The sequence below is a fragment of the Adiantum capillus-veneris genome, chromosome 16 (genome assembly GCF_014529385.1).
Source record: "Adiantum capillus-veneris isolate H3 chromosome 16, ASM1452938v2, whole genome shotgun sequence".
NCBI lineage: Eukaryota > Viridiplantae > Streptophyta > Polypodiopsida > Polypodiales > Pteridaceae > Adiantum > Adiantum capillus-veneris.
Window position 1 is genome coordinate 134,766,486 of NC_140946.1, and position 18,416 is coordinate 134,784,901.

General features: G+C 47.7%; 1 protein-coding gene and 1 pseudogene across 2 annotated transcripts in view; one reads left to right on the top strand and one right to left on the bottom strand.

Annotated features, from left to right (window-relative positions):
* LOC147439914 (fatty acid amide hydrolase-like) overlaps window positions 1-18,416 on the bottom strand; it is an 80,651-nt gene that overhangs the window by 21,980 nt on the left and 40,255 nt on the right. The window contains exons 6-12 of one of the 2 annotated variants that reach the window (XM_086485644.1): window positions 9,381-9,458; window positions 9,135-9,282; window positions 8,415-8,527; window positions 8,251-8,326; window positions 7,996-8,073; window positions 7,857-7,908; window positions 7,605-7,694 (exon numbers count right to left, since the gene is read on the bottom strand). In XM_086485644.1, coding sequence (XP_086341770.1) covers window positions 7,605-7,694; window positions 7,857-7,908; window positions 7,996-8,073; window positions 8,251-8,326; window positions 8,415-8,527; window positions 9,135-9,282; window positions 9,381-9,458 — 635 coding nt within the window. The remainder of the gene's footprint in view (window positions 1-7,604; window positions 7,695-7,856; window positions 7,909-7,995; window positions 8,074-8,250; window positions 8,327-8,414; window positions 8,528-9,134; window positions 9,283-9,380; window positions 9,459-18,416) is intronic. The other variant, XM_086485645.1, reaches the window with a different exon arrangement.
* On the top strand, window positions 11,857-12,642 carry LOC147439915 (uncharacterized; annotated as a pseudogene).

Consider the following 18,416-nt stretch of genomic DNA (forward strand, 5'->3'; position numbering starts at 1 on the left):
TGCAAAACCCAAGTATAAGGCAAGGCTAGTTGCAAAGGGATATGTTCAAACCAAGTGTTCTCTCCCATTGTGAAGATGACCACTTCGCGTGTATTGTTTGCCATAGTGGCTGCCCTTGATTTCGAAATGGACCAAATGGCTGTACATACCGCTTTCTTGCATGGTGATGTGGAGGAAGAGCTTTACATGAAGCAACCCGAGGGTTTTGTTATTCCTCGCAAGGAACATTTGGTATGTATGCTCAATAGAAGCTTGTATGGGCTGAAACAAACGTGTAGACAATGGTACAAGAAGTTTGATCACTTCATGCTCAAACATGGTTACAAAAAAAAGCCAAGCAGACCATTGTTTGTATACCAAACGTGATGAAGATGGTAGCCCTATCATTCTTGTGCTCTATGTGGATGATATGTTGATAGCTGCAAAGAAAAGAAGCACTATTGATGCTCTTAAAGGGGAGCTAAAATCTACATTTTCAATGAAAGACCTTGGGGCAGCTGAACATATACTTGGAGTGCGTGTTAGAAGGCAAAGGGACCAGTGCATATTGTATTTGTCGCAAGAAAAGTACATTGAAAAGGTGCTGGACAGATTTAACATGGCTGAAGCAAAGCCTCTTGGTGTGCCATTACAACCATATGTCAAAATCTCCAAGGATGATTGCCCCAAGTCAAAGGAAGAAGCCAATGACATGCAAAGTGTGCCTTATGCTTCAGCTTGTGGTTCACTTGTGTATGCTATGGTTGCTACTAGGCCTGACATAGCCCATGCAGTGGGAGTTGTGAGCCGGTTTATGGCTAATCCAAGCAGGTTGCATTGGGATGCAGTGAAGTCCATTATGAGGTACTTGAAAGGGACTAAAAAAAAATGCCTCAACTATGGTAAAGGACCATTGGAGTTGAAGGGATTTTGTGACTCTGGCATGGCTGGTGATGTGGATACATGGAAATCCACAAGTGGCTATGTGTTTACTCTTGCAGGAGGTGCTGTTTCATGGTGTTCTAGATTGCAAAAGATCGTTGCATTGTCTACTACAAAGGCTGAATATATTTCAGCCACTGAGGCTTCCAAAGAAGCCATTTGGTTAGCAAGTCTATGCAACAAGTTTGGTTTGCCTGACAAGGCACCTATGCTTGGTTGTGATAGCCAGAGTGCCATATGTATGGAGAAGAATGCCATGTTTCATGCACGCACAAAGCATATTGATGTGCGGTATCACTTCATTCGAGAAGTGCTTGAGGATGGCCTTATCACATTGGTTAAGGTCCATACATCACAAAATCCCGCAGATGCCCTCACTAAGTGCTTACCCAAAGCACAACATCAGCTCTACATACAGATGGTGGGAGTCACGTAGCTTAAAGGCGTCATTTATGCCTTTAAGTGGGAGGTTGTTGGTTAAAGGCCCAACTGACCCTTTTTTATGTACATTTTTAAAGGTTACTAACCTTTGGCCAAGTTCACATTGAACTTGGCCACTAACTTAAAATTGGTCCTATACTTTTAATAAAGGGAATGAGAGCCCAAAACACACTTACTCTCAATATTCCCCTACTGCATCGTGTAGCGCTCTCTCTCTCTCTCCTTTTTCGTTTCCTAGCACCCCATCTCTGCAGAAGAGTGCCTTCTCTCCAAGCCTCAAGCCCTGCACTTCTCCTCGTGCTCTATCACTTGAACACACTGCTGCGCGCTCATCACAGTGTATTACGAAATATGGGGTCGCTTCCACTGTCTATTCAGAGAAGGCTTCGGACCCTTCTCGAGAGTCATGAGCTATCAGGACCAGAGATGTGTTGGCCACTATCTACTTGAGTTACAAAGACACAGAGATAGTTGACTGAGGAGACCTGGAGAGACACAATCCCAGAGACAGATTACTGATTTCTTCACACCAAACACTCGACAGATAGAGGAGCAGCCACCACTGCAAATCTCAGCTCATACTCACACACATGGTACTCTCATTGACCGAGCATTGGAGCTAGGGAGATCTAGATGCCCAGCTTCACAGCATCGACGGAGACCACAACAAAGGATTCGAGCCATACTGTCTCCACATCCAGAATATAGATGAGGATGGATCCATCACCCAGTGTATCTTTCTCTTGTATTTGGCACCCATTGTTTCAGTGATCACACATACCCCACACAGTTCGACCTAGTAGCACTTCTAGTAGTATTTCTTTTTTTGTACTCAAACACAGTACCAGATTCACAAGTTTGTAACGGATTGGTCTCATAAGTCATTTTGGCTTTTTGAAGATGTTAATATATCATTTCATTTCATCATCTCTCTCTCTCTTTTCTTTTTTTTTCTTTTTTTTGGGGAAAAGTCAGGGCTTTATATTACTGAGTACAAAATAATCCCCAGCGGATGCCAAAATAGCCTATCACGTGGGGTGTACAAGCTGAATGTAAGGGTGAGAGCCACTATAGTGACAACTCGACTAGAACAATCTCATGGTGGTCTGTGTGATGAGTGTAGGAGAAACCACCGAGGGGGGGCATTATGCCATGTAATCTGGCCACCTGTAAGTGTGAAGAAGAGTGAGGATCGGGCCCAACGCCAAAGGAAGGCAACGCGACGAGCCTCAGCTGCTCGAGATGTACCCGAGGAAGAATCCCATTGCCAAACCAGGGTGTGAATGTTGTCCAGCCAAATGGTAGTGAGGGTATCCTGAAGGAGCTGTGGAGCCGCACTGAGAATGTGAAGACAACGAGCTCGCCAAACATTCCATAGTGTAATGCTAGTGATGACTGAAAAAACTTCATCTCGTGTCTGAGGATCCCCCTGCCAAGCAATCTGTGGTAACATAGCCAAAGTCCCTCGCCGATAACCAGTTGAGGTAAGCATAAGAGCTGGATCTGTGTCTGAGCCCTCGTAGAAAAGATGCGGTCCGAGCATCGGCATCAACCATGAGACAGATCCCCAAGTGAGAAATCCATGCTGAACACCCGCTCTGCTGAGTAAAAAGCAAACTGCTAGCCACACTAAATGAGAAGATGAGCATGACCAAAGACAGTGTGCAGGTGACTCAAGTAGTCGCAGAGGACAGCGAGTACATAGCGGATCATGACCCATAGTAGCTAGCCAAGTGCCAACTGGAAGTCCGGCATGTGCAATCATCCACATGAAAAAAGAAATACGACGAGCCGCATGTAAATCCCAGATGGCAGACCAAAATTGTTGTAGATAGGCATGGGAGAGACCTGAATGTAACCAGAAACGCATACGAGTTGGCTGCTCTGGGTGTTGTCTCAACAATGCTAATCTTCCAATTCTGACAGTGTACTCAAAGAATAATATAGGTGCACCGGTGCCACTCTCCTGGGTCCCAATAAAGCTGAGATGGGGCACGGCCCTCCCACACCCAAAGCCTCCAAAGTGCGGCATCAGCGGAAGCGAAACGGGGGTCAACACAACGACGCTTCCCGCGGGAGCCAACTACTCGTATGGCCTCCCATCGAGCGCCGGGGTAGACAAGGGGTGGAGAGGCGGTATCATATGTCAATCTAGCATGAATCCCGGGAGAGTAGTCAGTATCAACTATGAACAGCATGGTGTCTAAACGAACTAATAAGAGAGTGTTCTGAGCAAAGAGGCCTTCCCAACCACAATGTGGAGGCATTTGAACCGTGCCTCGCATGATTGCATCCCACTGTGAAGGAACGGCTGAGTCAATCTCAAACAGTCTGTCTGGCACCCCGCGACCAATATCATAATGTTCTGCCACAAAATCTGCATCTAGCATACGTGTCTCAGCTGATCACCCACTGCTGAGCCATCGCCTATTCGCCCATGCTACTGGCCTGGAGACGTGCGCCAACTGGGCTGCATCCTGCTGCCTACGCCACTTGGGTTGCACCCCTCATCCCCGCTATGCTGGAGTCCCCGCCTTAAGGCTTTAACACCTAGCCCCCCAAGCACACACCTCGGCACCCAGTCCCCCCCCCCCCTCAAAGCCCACCTGCTTTCAACCCTGCTGCACACACACACACACACACACACACACACACAGAGCCAAACACATACACACCCACATACATACATACATAACACGCCCACATACACATCCACAAATACACATACAAACATACCCCCGTCCCCCCCCCCCCATCACGGCACTCTTGCCTTTGTCTTGTTGATCACCTTGATCACCCCCCGAAGCAAGGATTGAGGCCCTCGACATGGCGTTATTTATAACGAGATGGCACAATGGCCATCATTTGGCAGCTTGACTTGTATACCGCCATCAGCAGCCAACGGAGGTAGTACAGTGGATTACACCATTGGCTTCAGGGAGGGGGAGGCAGCCCACCTGCTCACATCCCACCATTACCTATTGGAGCGGACCATGCATATCTCGCCCTCTCTTTCATTGGCTCACCTATCTCACAAACACCACCTCCACAACCACCACACACCACTATACACTTCACACATGAGCTAGCCAGAGTTTACTCATCACATGTATATGAGGGGATCTACACTCTCGACCCAGACACGCCACTCTCTACACTCACTAGCCAGCTCACTGCAGTTTTACACACCTCAGCCTTCAGCTGCTTTCCACACACTACCCATAGTGGTCGACCCCCACCCTCTGGGAGGATGCCCGAGAACCGATGGTACGACGGGGAGTGCAAAGATCTTTACAGACAGCTACGGGCTCGACGAGCCTTGGAGGAGATCGCCGAGAGTGAGGTTAGGCGACGGATGAAGGCCATCACACGCTGTAAACGGCGGGCCTTCGAGGAGGCGCAGGAGCTTGAGCTATACCACCTTCTCATGAGTACAGACTGCGCCACAGCATGGAGGATTCTGAGAGAGCCACGCCCCACCACCGCCCTGGAGGACCCCCAGATCTGGCATGACTATGCCGACCGCTGATACAAGATCCCTGGGCAGCCACTCATCCCAGAGCCATCTGATTCTGGGATACAGAGTGACTACAGAGTGAGCACATGATATATGCAACAGACACTCTCTCCCCCTTGATAGCACGTCTCTTCAACCGCACTGACTACCAGAGGAGTGGACTATGCACACCATTGTGCCCATCCGCAAATCTGGCGACACCCTGGATCCAGGGAACTACAGGACTATTATAATTGGTCACACATTGACCAAATTGTATGGGGCAGTTCTTGAGGCAGAGCTTAGCACATATGCAGAGGCATCAGGGCTACACGCACCAGGACAGGCAGGCTTTCGACACACTTTCTCGACTATCGATCACATTTTCGTGCTTTGCTGCCTGATCGACGAAGCGAAAGCACGGAAGAGGAGACTCAACTGCTGCTTTGTGGATTTCCGCAAACCCTTTGCACCATCCCCAAAGAGAGACTCTTTCAGCGCCTTTAGGAGCTACAAATACCATCTGAGATGATATGGGCCATCCATTCTTTGTATGCAGGTAGAGTGCGATGCCCAGGTGGACTATTAGATCCCATTGCTAGCACCATTGGTGTGCATTGTGAAGCAAGGATGCCTATTGCCCCCTCTCCCCGACTCTATTTCGTCTCTACATCGACGAGATATCAGATTACATTCTACGAGTAGGTGGAGAGGGATCAGACTTAGCAGGTATACCAGTCCATATTATGCTCTATGCTAATGATATCATTCTAGTTTCTGAGACACAGGAGGGACTACAGAGCCACCTATGAGCCTTTGATGATTTATGCACACATCAAGGGCTCACAATGAGCTTTGGCAAGACCAAGGTCATGATCGTCCACACCTCCAGGACAGTTCGGAGCGGAGCAGGCAGGCAGGTCGAGGTGGTTGATTCATACGTATACTTGGGGGTGACTTTTGCTGGGACCACTGGCAGATTTTCCATGGCCCAAGCAGCCCGAGACCGGCTTACACAACGATATGCAATGCTTGCCATCTTAGAGCGCAGATGCCATCAGGCCCACTTCTAGCAGCCCCATACCAAGGGGTGGCTTTTTCACACTCAGTCACACCTACCATGATGTATGCCTCTGCAGTACGGGCACCAGGGCTATCAGCATCTCTCTCGGCACAAATAGAACGCCCACAGATCATCATGATCTCTCGCTTGCTCCACAACAAACCCTTAGTTAGACATGACATTATCAGAGCAGAGTTAGTTGCACCACTGATGCTAGTAGAGGCTCTCTTTCAAACAGTCTGCTTCATCCAGCGCATGCGAGAGCTCCCACCAGACAGATTCACCTGCAGAGCTTTTGAGGCATCGATACAGCTGCATCAAAAGGGGGGGACACGAGGGCATGGTACTCACAGGTCATAGAGTGGTTTACATCGCATGGCTTGGACATCACAGGTCTGCCTCCTTTTCAGTATGATCTTGACTCTCCTCATATACGCCTCTCACACACCGAGAGGAATCGAGTTCTCAGACAGGATCTTTGGCAGTTATACATCAGGGAGACATGGATCACACCCAAAGAGCCTCTTCCCACGAAGAGACAGTACTACAGAGACCACTTCCTAACCATTCTAGCAGATGGTTTCATCCAGAAACCGATACATGGATGTCTACATGCCACATAGAGCACGGGTCGCCATCGGACAGCTCAGAGTATCATCACACCAGCTAGAGATTGAGGCACGAAGAGCTGCACATGTCCCCAGAGCAGAGAGGATAAGCAAACTTTGCACAACAGAGATTGAGAGCGAGGAGCATTATGTATGCAGATGTAGAGCATATGAGGAGATCAAAGGCATATATCTGACCTTGTTTGCAAATCAGCCCACTCTACATCAGATTTTTGAGTCCAGAGACCAGCAACGCTTCGGCTGCTTCCTCCTAGAGGCACAGCAGCATCGGGACTCCCTCCTCCAGGCAGCATTAGCTGTGAGAGACGAGCGCCACACACAGCTCACGTACTTTTTTCATAGGACCATAGCAGCGCCACCACCTCCGACCATCCCGAGAGGAGCGACTCTACAGCAGGTTGAGGAGGCCCAAGCTCGCAGACACCCACGTACCCATGGACGTAGGGCACCTTGCCTACACCAGAGAGAGATCCAGGAGATCCAGGAGCACTACTATAGATCTCTAGAGGAGAGATGCATCCGGGCTTTTGCAGATCTAGCCGCCATCTTACGCAGATTGTTCACACCCTACCCACCCATGCATTATGTTTTACACCCTGATTATGGTACTCGATGGAGCTAGAGATAGGATAGCATTCTTCTCATGATTGTATCTACCCCAGCATATAGGACTGCACCTTTTCCTCAGTTTTGGAGCTCCACCCCCACCCTTGTATCACCTCCCTCCTCCCCCAGTCATTATACAAGATAGTCACTTTTACTTTTGTACCTTTTATCCTGTACGGATACACAGAGGACACCCACCTCATGTACTTTGATTTTTCTCATAGGCCAATTTCGGCCTTTTTATAGACGTTAAAAAACCTTTTTTTCTTTCTTTCTTTCTCTCTCTCTATAATGCACATCTCCAAGAACGGCAATGCATTTATTAAAATAATTCTTTAGTGCGTAGAAAAACTCTCTAGAACCATTTTCAAAACACTCCACTTTCTGCGACATCTGCACACACTTAAAAAAGTTCCTTCCGTCATGCACCCCAAAAATATATTCACACCTTTGTATATTTTGCAAAGCGAATGCCGCTAATAGGGCTGCCACCTTGCGTCTCTCCAAATTCTTTCAGCAAGGGCAAATTGGTTGGGGGCTGTCATGATAGAAGTAAAAGTGAGATGCCAAGGCACTACGAAAAACCAACTTTTTCCCTTTCATGCTAAACTTGCAATATTAATGGCTGTCCAATTCCAAAGTCTCAGATATACACAGAAGCTATTGTTGATGAGCAACAAAGTCAACAAGACTGCCATACCGGTATTGAGATAGTGCGATAACTTGGAAGATGCCCATTCATGACTGCATACCTTCACTCAATACAACCATAAGAATCTATGTAAGCTGCAAACATCTAGATAATCTACAGCTTCAAGCCAAAAAGAGAAGGTGCTCACATTATCAAAGCATCTTCCACTGTGGCTGCATGAACTCCAACCATTCCAAGGGTCCAGTTGAGAGGCAACACCCTACAGCTCATATTCATGTCCATTTATAGATAAGTAAGCATGCTTTTGTCTTACCCAATGTCTGTGCTTGACTTGTGTCTCAAGCAAGAGTGAGCAAGCAAGTGCAGTCAACTTTGCAAGTGCATGTGACATACTCTGAGAAGAAGGGAGTAGACGGATTGATTTACTAAGTAAGAATCTTACCCAGAGGATGAAATTCGACCAAATGTTGCCTTGAAACCAACTATCCCACAAAGAGCCGATGGCATGCGTACGGAACCTGTAATTTATGGGCATGTAGTAGCATAAACTTCCTGCATACCTGACTGACTCATCCATATTTAGCATCTCCAAACCACATTTGATACCTCCACCATCGACACCAAGAGCCGCTGGACAGAGTCCAGCAGAAACTACAGCAGCTGAGCCTCCCGAAGAGCCTCCAGAAATTCTGCTACTGTCATAAGGGTTCCTACTTGCACTGAAATGCCGACAGTATACCTTGTAAACAGAAAATATATGTGCCTATTTACTTCCACAGTCACTTATAACTACCCCTCACTACCTTTAAAACACTAGTATTTCAGACAAGAATTTCAAAAGACAACCATACAGAGTATGCATCAAGGACTGAACTGTGTTTCAAATCCATGCATGATGTATAGAGTTTTGAAGAACACATGATACTGTAGCAGACGTTCATGGATAGTACGGATGTGAGCCATAACAAGCAGCGTGTTACTCTCTCCACAAAGTAATGATTACCATTCACCACAAATTTTGCGCATTGACCATCCATCTCTATGACCATACATGATGCCAAAAATTAGTTTGAAGCAGAGCAAATATGATCAATCAATAATTGACCAGCATGAACTATATCAGCATTTTGCTGGTTACACATGGGGTATTTTTTGATGGAATGCAAAGCAAAAACTATGTATCCCTGAATGATCAGGGTTTAGCTTTAAGCAAAAAGGTATGCATCCCTGAACTTGCTCCCTAAAAGATTTGCTGGCCTTGAACTTACGAACCACAAGACAAGATGCACAACCAAAATACAAGAAAAACAAAATCAAACAGCCCACCCATAATGTGGATTGATGCCAGTGGTCCCCATGCCGAGCTCATGCATGTTGGTTTTCCCTACCAGCAAAGCACCACACTCTCGTAACCTTTGTACAGCGGCTGCATCTTCTGTCACTTTTCTTGCCTTAGGTAGCCACTTTGAACCACCTGGAATCAATGCAATCACACTTACGAGTCACGAAAGTGTACTTCTTGACGTCACTATGCACCTTATACTCCGTACTTAAAGAGCTCATAGCTCCTACCTGTTGTTGGATATGGCAAGCAATCAATCTCATCCTTCACTGCTATGGGCACGCCATCCAGGATGGATAATTGTGTTCCTACATCAGCAGCCATTGAGTAGATTAACGGCTTTTTTGCACAAAAACGCTATCATATCACAGAGCAATACATGGAGTCAAAAGCTGACATAAGAGTGACTAGATCCGTTCCCTATCAAACATAAAGAACGATAATTTCTTACTGATCACAACAAAAAGGTCAAGAGAAGAGAGAGACATTAGAGAAAGAAAGATTTTGTTAATGTCTCAAAGAGGCAAAAGAGAAACTGATCTATAAGAAAAACCATGTACAAAGTGTGTGTATCTTCCATAAAACAAAAAAAGGTATCCAGCATATCGTGGAGGTGAAAGTAAGAAACTGGCTAGCAACTCTTAACCGGATAACAAGAAATGCTCACTGCTGCTGTAGCTTACACATCACCCACCCCCCCTCTCTCCCTCCTTCCGCCCATGGATTAGCGGTTTGTCAGTCATTGGATGAGATTACTGAGAGTGTGAAGCTTCGGCTAAGCAAAGCTCAGGAGTCTTATTCACAGCAAGCTAATAAGCATCGTCAGGATGTTATTATCAAGGAAGGGGATTGGGTCTATTTGAGAATCATGAAGCAACGTCTTAAGCAAGTCGGGAAGAAGTGTCCTATGTTGTCTAGCAAAATGTATGGTCCATTTCCTGTCATTAAAAAGATCAATGAGGTTTCTATGAAATTGCACTTGCCTAACTCATGGTCAATGCACAACGTTTTCCATGTTTCTTAGTTGAAAGTGTTTCAAGGTACACCTCCAAAGGACATTTTTGAAGAAGAAGAACCAGGAAATCATAGACGAAGCCGAAGTTATGGAGCCGGAGAAAGTCTTGTTGCATTGGTTTCGCCATGGCTCAAAGAAACAAGTGCGACATTACTTTTTGAAGTTCAAAGATCGAGGAGCCCCCAAAGCCGTGTGGGTTGATGAAGACTTTTTCAAAGATTACCCAGAGTTGTTGGCAGACGACAAGGAAGCCATGCAGCTCAGTACCAGTACCTCACTTTAAAAAGGAGGGGATGTTACGTGCACATCCAACCGTGGACAAGCTATCCCAGTTCTAGGGTTCAGGTTAGCCTAGGAAGTGTTTTGGCATCCTTGTGAGCCTGTGCGCAAGCCGTGCATGTCCAGGCACTTAGAGTAGTTGCATACCCTCTGATTGCACAACCATTAGTACCCAGCATGTCCAACTTCCAGTCAGTGCACCCAAATTTTGGGGCAGTACAATTTCTAGGCATTTTTATTATTTTATTAATGCCATTTTACCAAGGTCGTGGGGCTGTAGGAAGGGCTGCTCGACCCAGCATGTGGCACCTATAAAGGGAGCAGAGAGGGCGACCATTTCCAGCAGAAGAGGCAGCAGAAGAATTCCCAAACTTGCAATGCTTCTACTCAGTAGACCGGCAGAGAGCTCAGCGTTTTCAGCGCATCGTCGTCAAGTCGTCGTCACCACCGTCCAGTCCGACACGGTGTCAAGTTTCAGCAGCAGATCAGCATTTTCAGATTTCAGCATATCACCCCTAGCGTTTTCAATTTTCAGTTTTCAGCCCGTCCTCGTCAACGCCACCATTGTCGTCGACCTCGTCAGCAAGTCCAATGCATCTAGACCATTGTACCAAATTTGTGCAATCTAAAGCATAGACCTCTCTCACCATAGAGAGGGGGGCCCTTGGAAGGGGGTTTGAGAACCCATCTGGTGTCGTATTCTTCTCTCTCTCTCAAGGAGGCTACGGCAAAGGATTCAAGCCATACTCTTTCGTCGTCCAGAGTGCAGATGAACATGGATCTCTACTCCCCTCCCATATTGTCATCACATTGTACTGCTTAGTTTAGGATCCCGCAGTATTTATATTTTGTTATCCTAGGTTAATTTATTTTGTTTATCTGACTTTGTATCAGATACACCGCATTGTAACTTTTTGGTCTCATAGGTCACTTTGGCCTTTTGAAGACGTTAATATAACATTTCATTTCATTTCATTTCTCTCTCTCTCTCTCCCCCCCCCCCCCCCCCAACTGCACCGTGCGTACCTGCTGCTGTGCTGCTGCTGTACTGCGCGCAGCTGTGCCTTTCTGCTGTGCGCTGCGGTGTCACTCCAACTGCTGAGCGCGCCCACCCCACCTGCACAGCACCCCCAGTACCCGCCTGTTGCTGCTGCTGTTATACCAACCTGTTGCTGCTGCTGAATTGCCTCTCCTTGCTGCATTGCCATTGCCTTTTCCCCTTCGCCATTCCCCCTTTTCCATCCCCACTCATGATCACCTCTTGAGCGAAAGGACTCAACCGAGGAGTGGACACACCAAGAAGACGCAACATGGCCAACAAGGAAGATTTGACCAAAGTGGAAGATAAGCTCAACATCACCATCAAAGACAACAAGAAGATTCAACGGTGTCATCACCCGACTATCCAAACTTGAGAAGGAGACGGAAGCACTCAACAAAGAACGGGAGACATGGATGAAGGAGAAAGAAGAATGGGAGATGAAGCACGAGAAGGAGAAAGGAGAGTGGAAAGAAGCACAAGAGGAGTGGAAGAAGAGAAGACATGAAGGAACAAATTGCCATTCTCAAAGCATCGGTGGCATCGCTTTCACCCGAGGAAGGCGAGATTAACAACACCACCAAAGAAGCTCTCAAAGAAGAGCTCACCAAGGCCTTGACCGCAAGCATGGAAGACAAACTTGAGGCCACGAAGGAGGGATGGGTGGAAGTTGTCAAGAAGAACATCAAGAAGGAAGCACGGGAGGACGCACAAAAGGAGGAGGTCCTCATCGTACACACCACCCTTGAGGAAGAGAAGATGAGGCAAGCTCGATGCCTCAATGTACGAGTCACCGGCATAGTTGAGGAGGAGGGATCTACCCCCGAGAGGGACGGGAGGGGGCTATGTAACAAGCTTGGGTACAAGGAAGAAGAATCACCTCCCTTCACCAAAGCATGGAGAGCCGGCAAGGACCCCAACAAAAGAGAGAGCTCTCATCCTCCAATTCCCCAATGATGAGTTACGCTCCACCTTCTCCCGGAAGAGGGTGATCTTGAGAGGGCTTGAAGGTCCACACATCTACCTTGATGACGACCTCACAAAGATGCAAGTAGCACACCGACGAGCATGCATGCCTCGGGTGCATGAAGCCCGCAAGGGAAAGCGGGCCTCCTACCGAGATGGTCAGGTCATCATTGATAGCAAGACCATCGCATAGGGATTCACGGCTTATGGGACACGGGAAGAGATCCACCTTGCAATTTGGAACTACAACGGAGATCTATGGACACACCCAGAGAGACTTGAGGAGGTGATGAGAGGCCGGGATATCATTCTACTTACATAGACACACAAGAGCCAGAGAAAGGATTACCACGAATACATGGTTTTCAGTGGGAGTCTTTACATCGAGGATGTACACGCCAGCACACATCCCGTGGCTCAGGAGGAGTGGCCATACTCTTCAGACAGGCTCTCCACAGCACATTACAGATTGTTGCCCAGGACCCACAGGCCTGCTACATGTGGATTCGCTTTGAGCTCTCACGAGACAAGACCGTCTACATTGCCCTGTGCTACTTTGCTCCCACACCTTCCAGATTCGCCTCTGTTGAGCAGGAGTCATCATCGACAGAGGCCTCACCTTATGCATGCCTTTCGGAGGAGATTATGGAGTACTCCACACTTGGTGAAGTTTTCCTTATGGGGGACTTCAATGCTCGTACCCGCAGTGAGCAGTGTGAGGCATATGACCATGAGGACCCAAAGATACTACACACTCTACATGAGGAGGCTTCGGTGAGAAATTCAACAGACACAGCTCCAGTCACGGCCTACGGGCGACATCTACTTCGACTTGGCTCCCGGCACTGTATTGTTATTTATAACGGGATGGCCCAGTGGCCCACTTCAGGGGGCTTGACTTGTATGCCGCATGGAGTTGCACAGGGAGGGGGGAGTACATTCGACTACATTCTGGGACCCAGGGAGGCCACCCACCTCATTACATCCTTCATCATCCCACCCATACCCATTGGAGCCGACCACACATACCTTTCTCTTTCCATCACCAGAGACACGCACTCCACATAGCTCTACAGCACGCACTCCACATAACACCATCCACTTCAAACATGAGCTAGCCCCTCTTTATTTGGCCGAGGTCGAGCACGGCCTATGCCTCTTACACCCATCCATACCACTCTCAGTTCTCATATCACATATCTCCTCCATCCTCCACACTTCAGCCATTAGCTCTTTTCCACACACCACCCACACAGGACGCACCCCCCCTCCTGGGACTATGCCCCAGAACCGATGGTATGATGATCAGTGCAGAGAGCTATATTGATGCCTCCGCGCACGACGGGCCCTGGGAGAGATCACAGAGAGAAAGGCCAAGCAGCAGACGAAGACATTGACATGCCGAAAGTGGCGAGCATTGAGGAGGCACAGGAGCTTGAGCTATATCGCCTATTCATGAGCATGGATAGTGTGCCGGCATGGCGCACCCTCCGCGAGCCACGTCCGACTACACCTATTGAGGATCCACAGATATGACATGATTATGCAGAGAGACTATATGAGGTGCCTATACAACCTCCCATCCCGCAGCCACTCGAGCCACGACCCACACGCTCCTTCACAGCAGTCATGGTAGAGAGCCATTCACCGCATGCAGCACAGACGATCAGCCGACCATACTGGATTACAGAGTGAGCACATCATATACGTAGCATCCCCTATCGCCCCGTTGATTGCACGTCTTCAACCGGCGGGCTTCCCAGAGGAGTGGACAGCACACAATAGTTCCTATCCATAAATATGGCGACACCCTGGACCCAGGGAACTATAGGACCATCATGTTTGGCCACACAATGGCCAAGCTGTATGGCGCAGTACTTGAGGCAGAGCTCAGCTCATATGCAAAGACTGAGGGTCTACGAGCCTCAGGCCAGGCAGGTTTCAGACGAGCTTTCTCCACCATCGATCACATCTTCGTCCTGCGCTGCCTCATTGATGGGGCAAAGGCGTGGAAGAAGAGACTTTATTGTTGCTTTGTGGATTTCCGCAAGGCCTTTGACACAATTCCACGCGAGAGGCTCTTCCAGCGCCTCCAGAGTCTCAAGATACCAGCAGAGATGATTTGGGCCATATACGCTCTCTACGAGCGGGTGACTGGTCGCGTTCGATGCCGAGGAGGTTTATCAGAGACCATTGCTAGCACCTTTGGTGTTAAGCATGGATGCCCACTCTCCCCGACACTATTTGGGCTCTACATCGACGAGATCTCCGACTACATACTGCGAGCAAGAGGGGAGGGGAGCGACTTGGCAAGTACTCCAGTCCACATCATGTTATATGCTTATAATATTGTGTTGATTTCAGAGTCACCCGAGGGCTTGCATCACCATCTTGGGGCCTTGGATGATTTCTGCACACACAAGGGGTTGATTGTGAACCTTGGCAAAACCAAGATTATGATCTTTCACACATCCAGTGCAGTGAGGAGCGCTGCCACCTTCACAGCAGCAGGAGGACGGGTTGATGTGGTCACCTTATATGTCTACCTGGGAGTTACATTCACCAGCCTACCATGACCATTCACTATGAGGCAGGCAGCTTCTGACAGGCTCACTCGAGGGTATGCAGCCCTGGCCATGCTAAAGCGGAGATGCCATTAGGCACACTTTCAAGAGCCCCGCACGAAGGGGTGGCTTTTCAACACCTTAGTCACCCTAGCCTTGATGTATACAGCAGCAGTATGGGCACCAAGATTGACAGATGACCAGTGGGCACAGATTGAGAGGCCACAAATATGTATGATTTCACGCTTGCTCCGTAGCAAGCACACAGTGCCACATGACATTATCAGAGCAGAGCTCGCCACATCACCTATCGTAGTAGAGGCACTATTCCAGACAGTCTGTTTCATCCAAAGGATGAGAGAGATACCTCTCGATAGACTTACTCGTAGCGCTTTTGAGGCAACTATACAACTATCAGAGAGTGGGCATGAGAGAGCATGGTACTCACAGGTCAGAGCATGGTTTGAGGCACACGGTCTTGATATTGAGAGTCTACCACCCTTCCAGTACGACCCTGACTCACCCTATGTTCACCTCTCTCGCAGCGAGAGGAACCTAGTGTTGAGACAGGACCTTTGGCAGCTATACATCATGAGAGTTTGGGAGTCACCGAACTTGGGGACGAAGATGTCCGACTACAGAGGCCAGTTCCTTACCATACTACCTGATGGGTTCATACAGAGACCACGTTACATGGACACATACATGCCACAGCTCACACGTGGCGATTGGTCAGTTGAGAGTGGCATCACACAGGTTAGAGATTGAGATCAAGAGACATGAGACATACTGGTGTCCCCAGAGAGGAGCGAGTCTAAAGAGCATGCACAGAGGAGCTAGAGAGCGAGGAGCATTGTGTGTCGATGCAGCGCATATATTGAGATCAGAGGCAGGTATGAGGCCTTATTCAAAGGGCAGCCCACTTTCCGGGAGATCGTGGATTCCCGAGATCAGAGACAGCTAGGGAGTTTCTTACTAGATATACAGAGCCACCGGGACATACTACTACAGAAACACACAGCTACACAGACAGAGGGGAGACAGTTGCAGCTCACAGACTTCTTTCAGAGGGTTACAGTCCGCCCCTCATCTGACACTCAGAGGGGCGTGACACTTCCACAGGCCGAGACGAGCCGAGCCAGACGACGACCACCAGTCAGTGGCTACAGGGGTGCGAGCCGAGCCACACGACGACCACCAATCAGTGGCTACAGGGGTGCGAGCCTCCACCATCGACAGATTGAGGAGATCCGGGCCCGAGAGCGACGTGCCACTGAGGAGCGAGTGGCTCACATGAGGACCGACCCTGCAACTTTCATCCGGGCAGCCCTAGCACCAGACCCGCCCATGTACCCCATATTACACCCCCCCATTAGTACAGGATGGAGCTAGATAGCTTGATGCACTCTGATGATTGTACTACCCTGTGTCATGGAGGCTTGAGAGTCAGTCTTCTTGAGTTTCCTATAGGAAATCACTAAGGAGAATCTGGAAACTCTTGGAAGATCTTCGAAGAAAGTTTTGGAAGACTCTAAAAGACGATATCATCGCTTATGACATCACCTACATCATTGTTGATGTCATTGCTTGTGTCATCATCTGCATCATCGTCTATGTCATCACCTACATCATTGCTTTTGTCATCGTCTGCATCATCGCCTATGTCATCGCCCACATCATCACTAGAAGACTCTAGAAGAATCTAGAAGGATCTAGAAGATTCTAGAAGTATCAACGAGATTCTAGAAGCTTGGAGAAGATTCCGGAAGAATCTAGAAGTTTCTGGAAAGCTCTAGAAAGCTAAAGAAGGATCTAGAGGTTCTAGAAGAACTAGAAGGATCAAGAAGGTTCTAGAAGATTCTAACCTCCTCAAGAAGAACCTAGAAAGTCCTAACCTCCTCAAGTAACCTCCTCAAGCACTAGTATAAATAGGGGTCTTGGGCCACAAGCCCCTCAGTCTTGCCAACACCAGCTGTGAGCCTCCTATGAGGAAATCCCTCTTCTAGTTCTTATGTTCAAGTCTTGTCCTTGCAATCAAGCCTTGTCTTGTACTCAAGTCATGTAATCTGAGTCTTGTATCTAGCTCTCTTAACAAAGTATTAAGTCTTGTAATCAATATTAAGCCTATCATCAAGTCCAAGTTATTGTACATTGTGAGCACCTCCTCTTACTCTCTTCTAGCTCTATACGCACTCATAACAGTTTGGCAAGACTCTCATCATGGCTTACCTAGCCATGCAACAATGTATTTTGGAAAGCATTGCTTCCACCTTGCAAAAGGTGCAACAACAAATGCAGGAGCTACATACACAACAGAAAGAAGAGCAATCACACTTGCCAAGTCTACTGGCACAAGAGCTTCAACCCCCATCCCATTCCCAAGAGCTTCAACCCCCAGTGCAAGAAATCCATAAAGCCACTATATGCCAAAATCCACCCATGATTTTGGCTAGTCCAAGGGGTCAAGTAGAGAAACGACACTTTCCAAGTCCAGTAGTGCGAGAGCCTCAATCACCAGTCCAAGAAGCTAATATGTTCAAAAATCTTCCCGTGGTTTCAGCTAGTTCACCACAACAAAGGAAGGAGCCTGAGGACAACTTACCTGAAAAGTATGATGGAACAGGATCAAATTTTAGAGGCTTCTTCCAACAAGCGCAGTTGTTTATATGCATACAACCAAAGCTTTATTCGGATGGTGCTTCTCAAATTAATCTCATTGGTGCACTTCTCTCAATACGCTTTGGAGAAGCAGTTGTTGAAACCAAGCTTAGCAAGCTACGTCAAGGCTATCTCATTGGTGCACTTCTCTCAATACGCTTTGGAGAAGCAGTTGTTGAAACCAAGCTTAGCAAGCTACGTCAAGGCTATCACCCATCTTCATTCATTGGAAAAGGAATGGGGAAGCTTTTCTTTGAGGATATTTACCGCTATCATGGACTTCCAGGTGACATTGTTTCAAATCAAGGACCAGAGTTGCTATCAAAATTTTGGAAAGACTTGTTCAAGATTCAAGTTGTAAAGATTAACCTCTCTTTATCCAATCATCCACATAGTGATAGACAAACAAAGGGGGTGAATCAAGCCGTAGACCAGTATCATCGATGCACAATCAACTATCATCAGCACCTAATGATGGATGGCCACATGAATCATCAAGTGAAGAATCAGACTGCCACAGATTTAGCCAGACATCTACAAGGCATTTACAAAGAATTGACAATAAATATCAGAAGAGCTCAACACAGGTATAGCTCTAGCATGGACAAACATCAAATGCAACGTCCACTATACAAGATTAAGGATCAAGTGTGGCTTCTCCACCGTGATATACGTTCATCTCACCCTTTGCAAAAGCTAGATTATCAAAGACTTGGACCATTCAAGATAGTTGGTCAAGTGAATC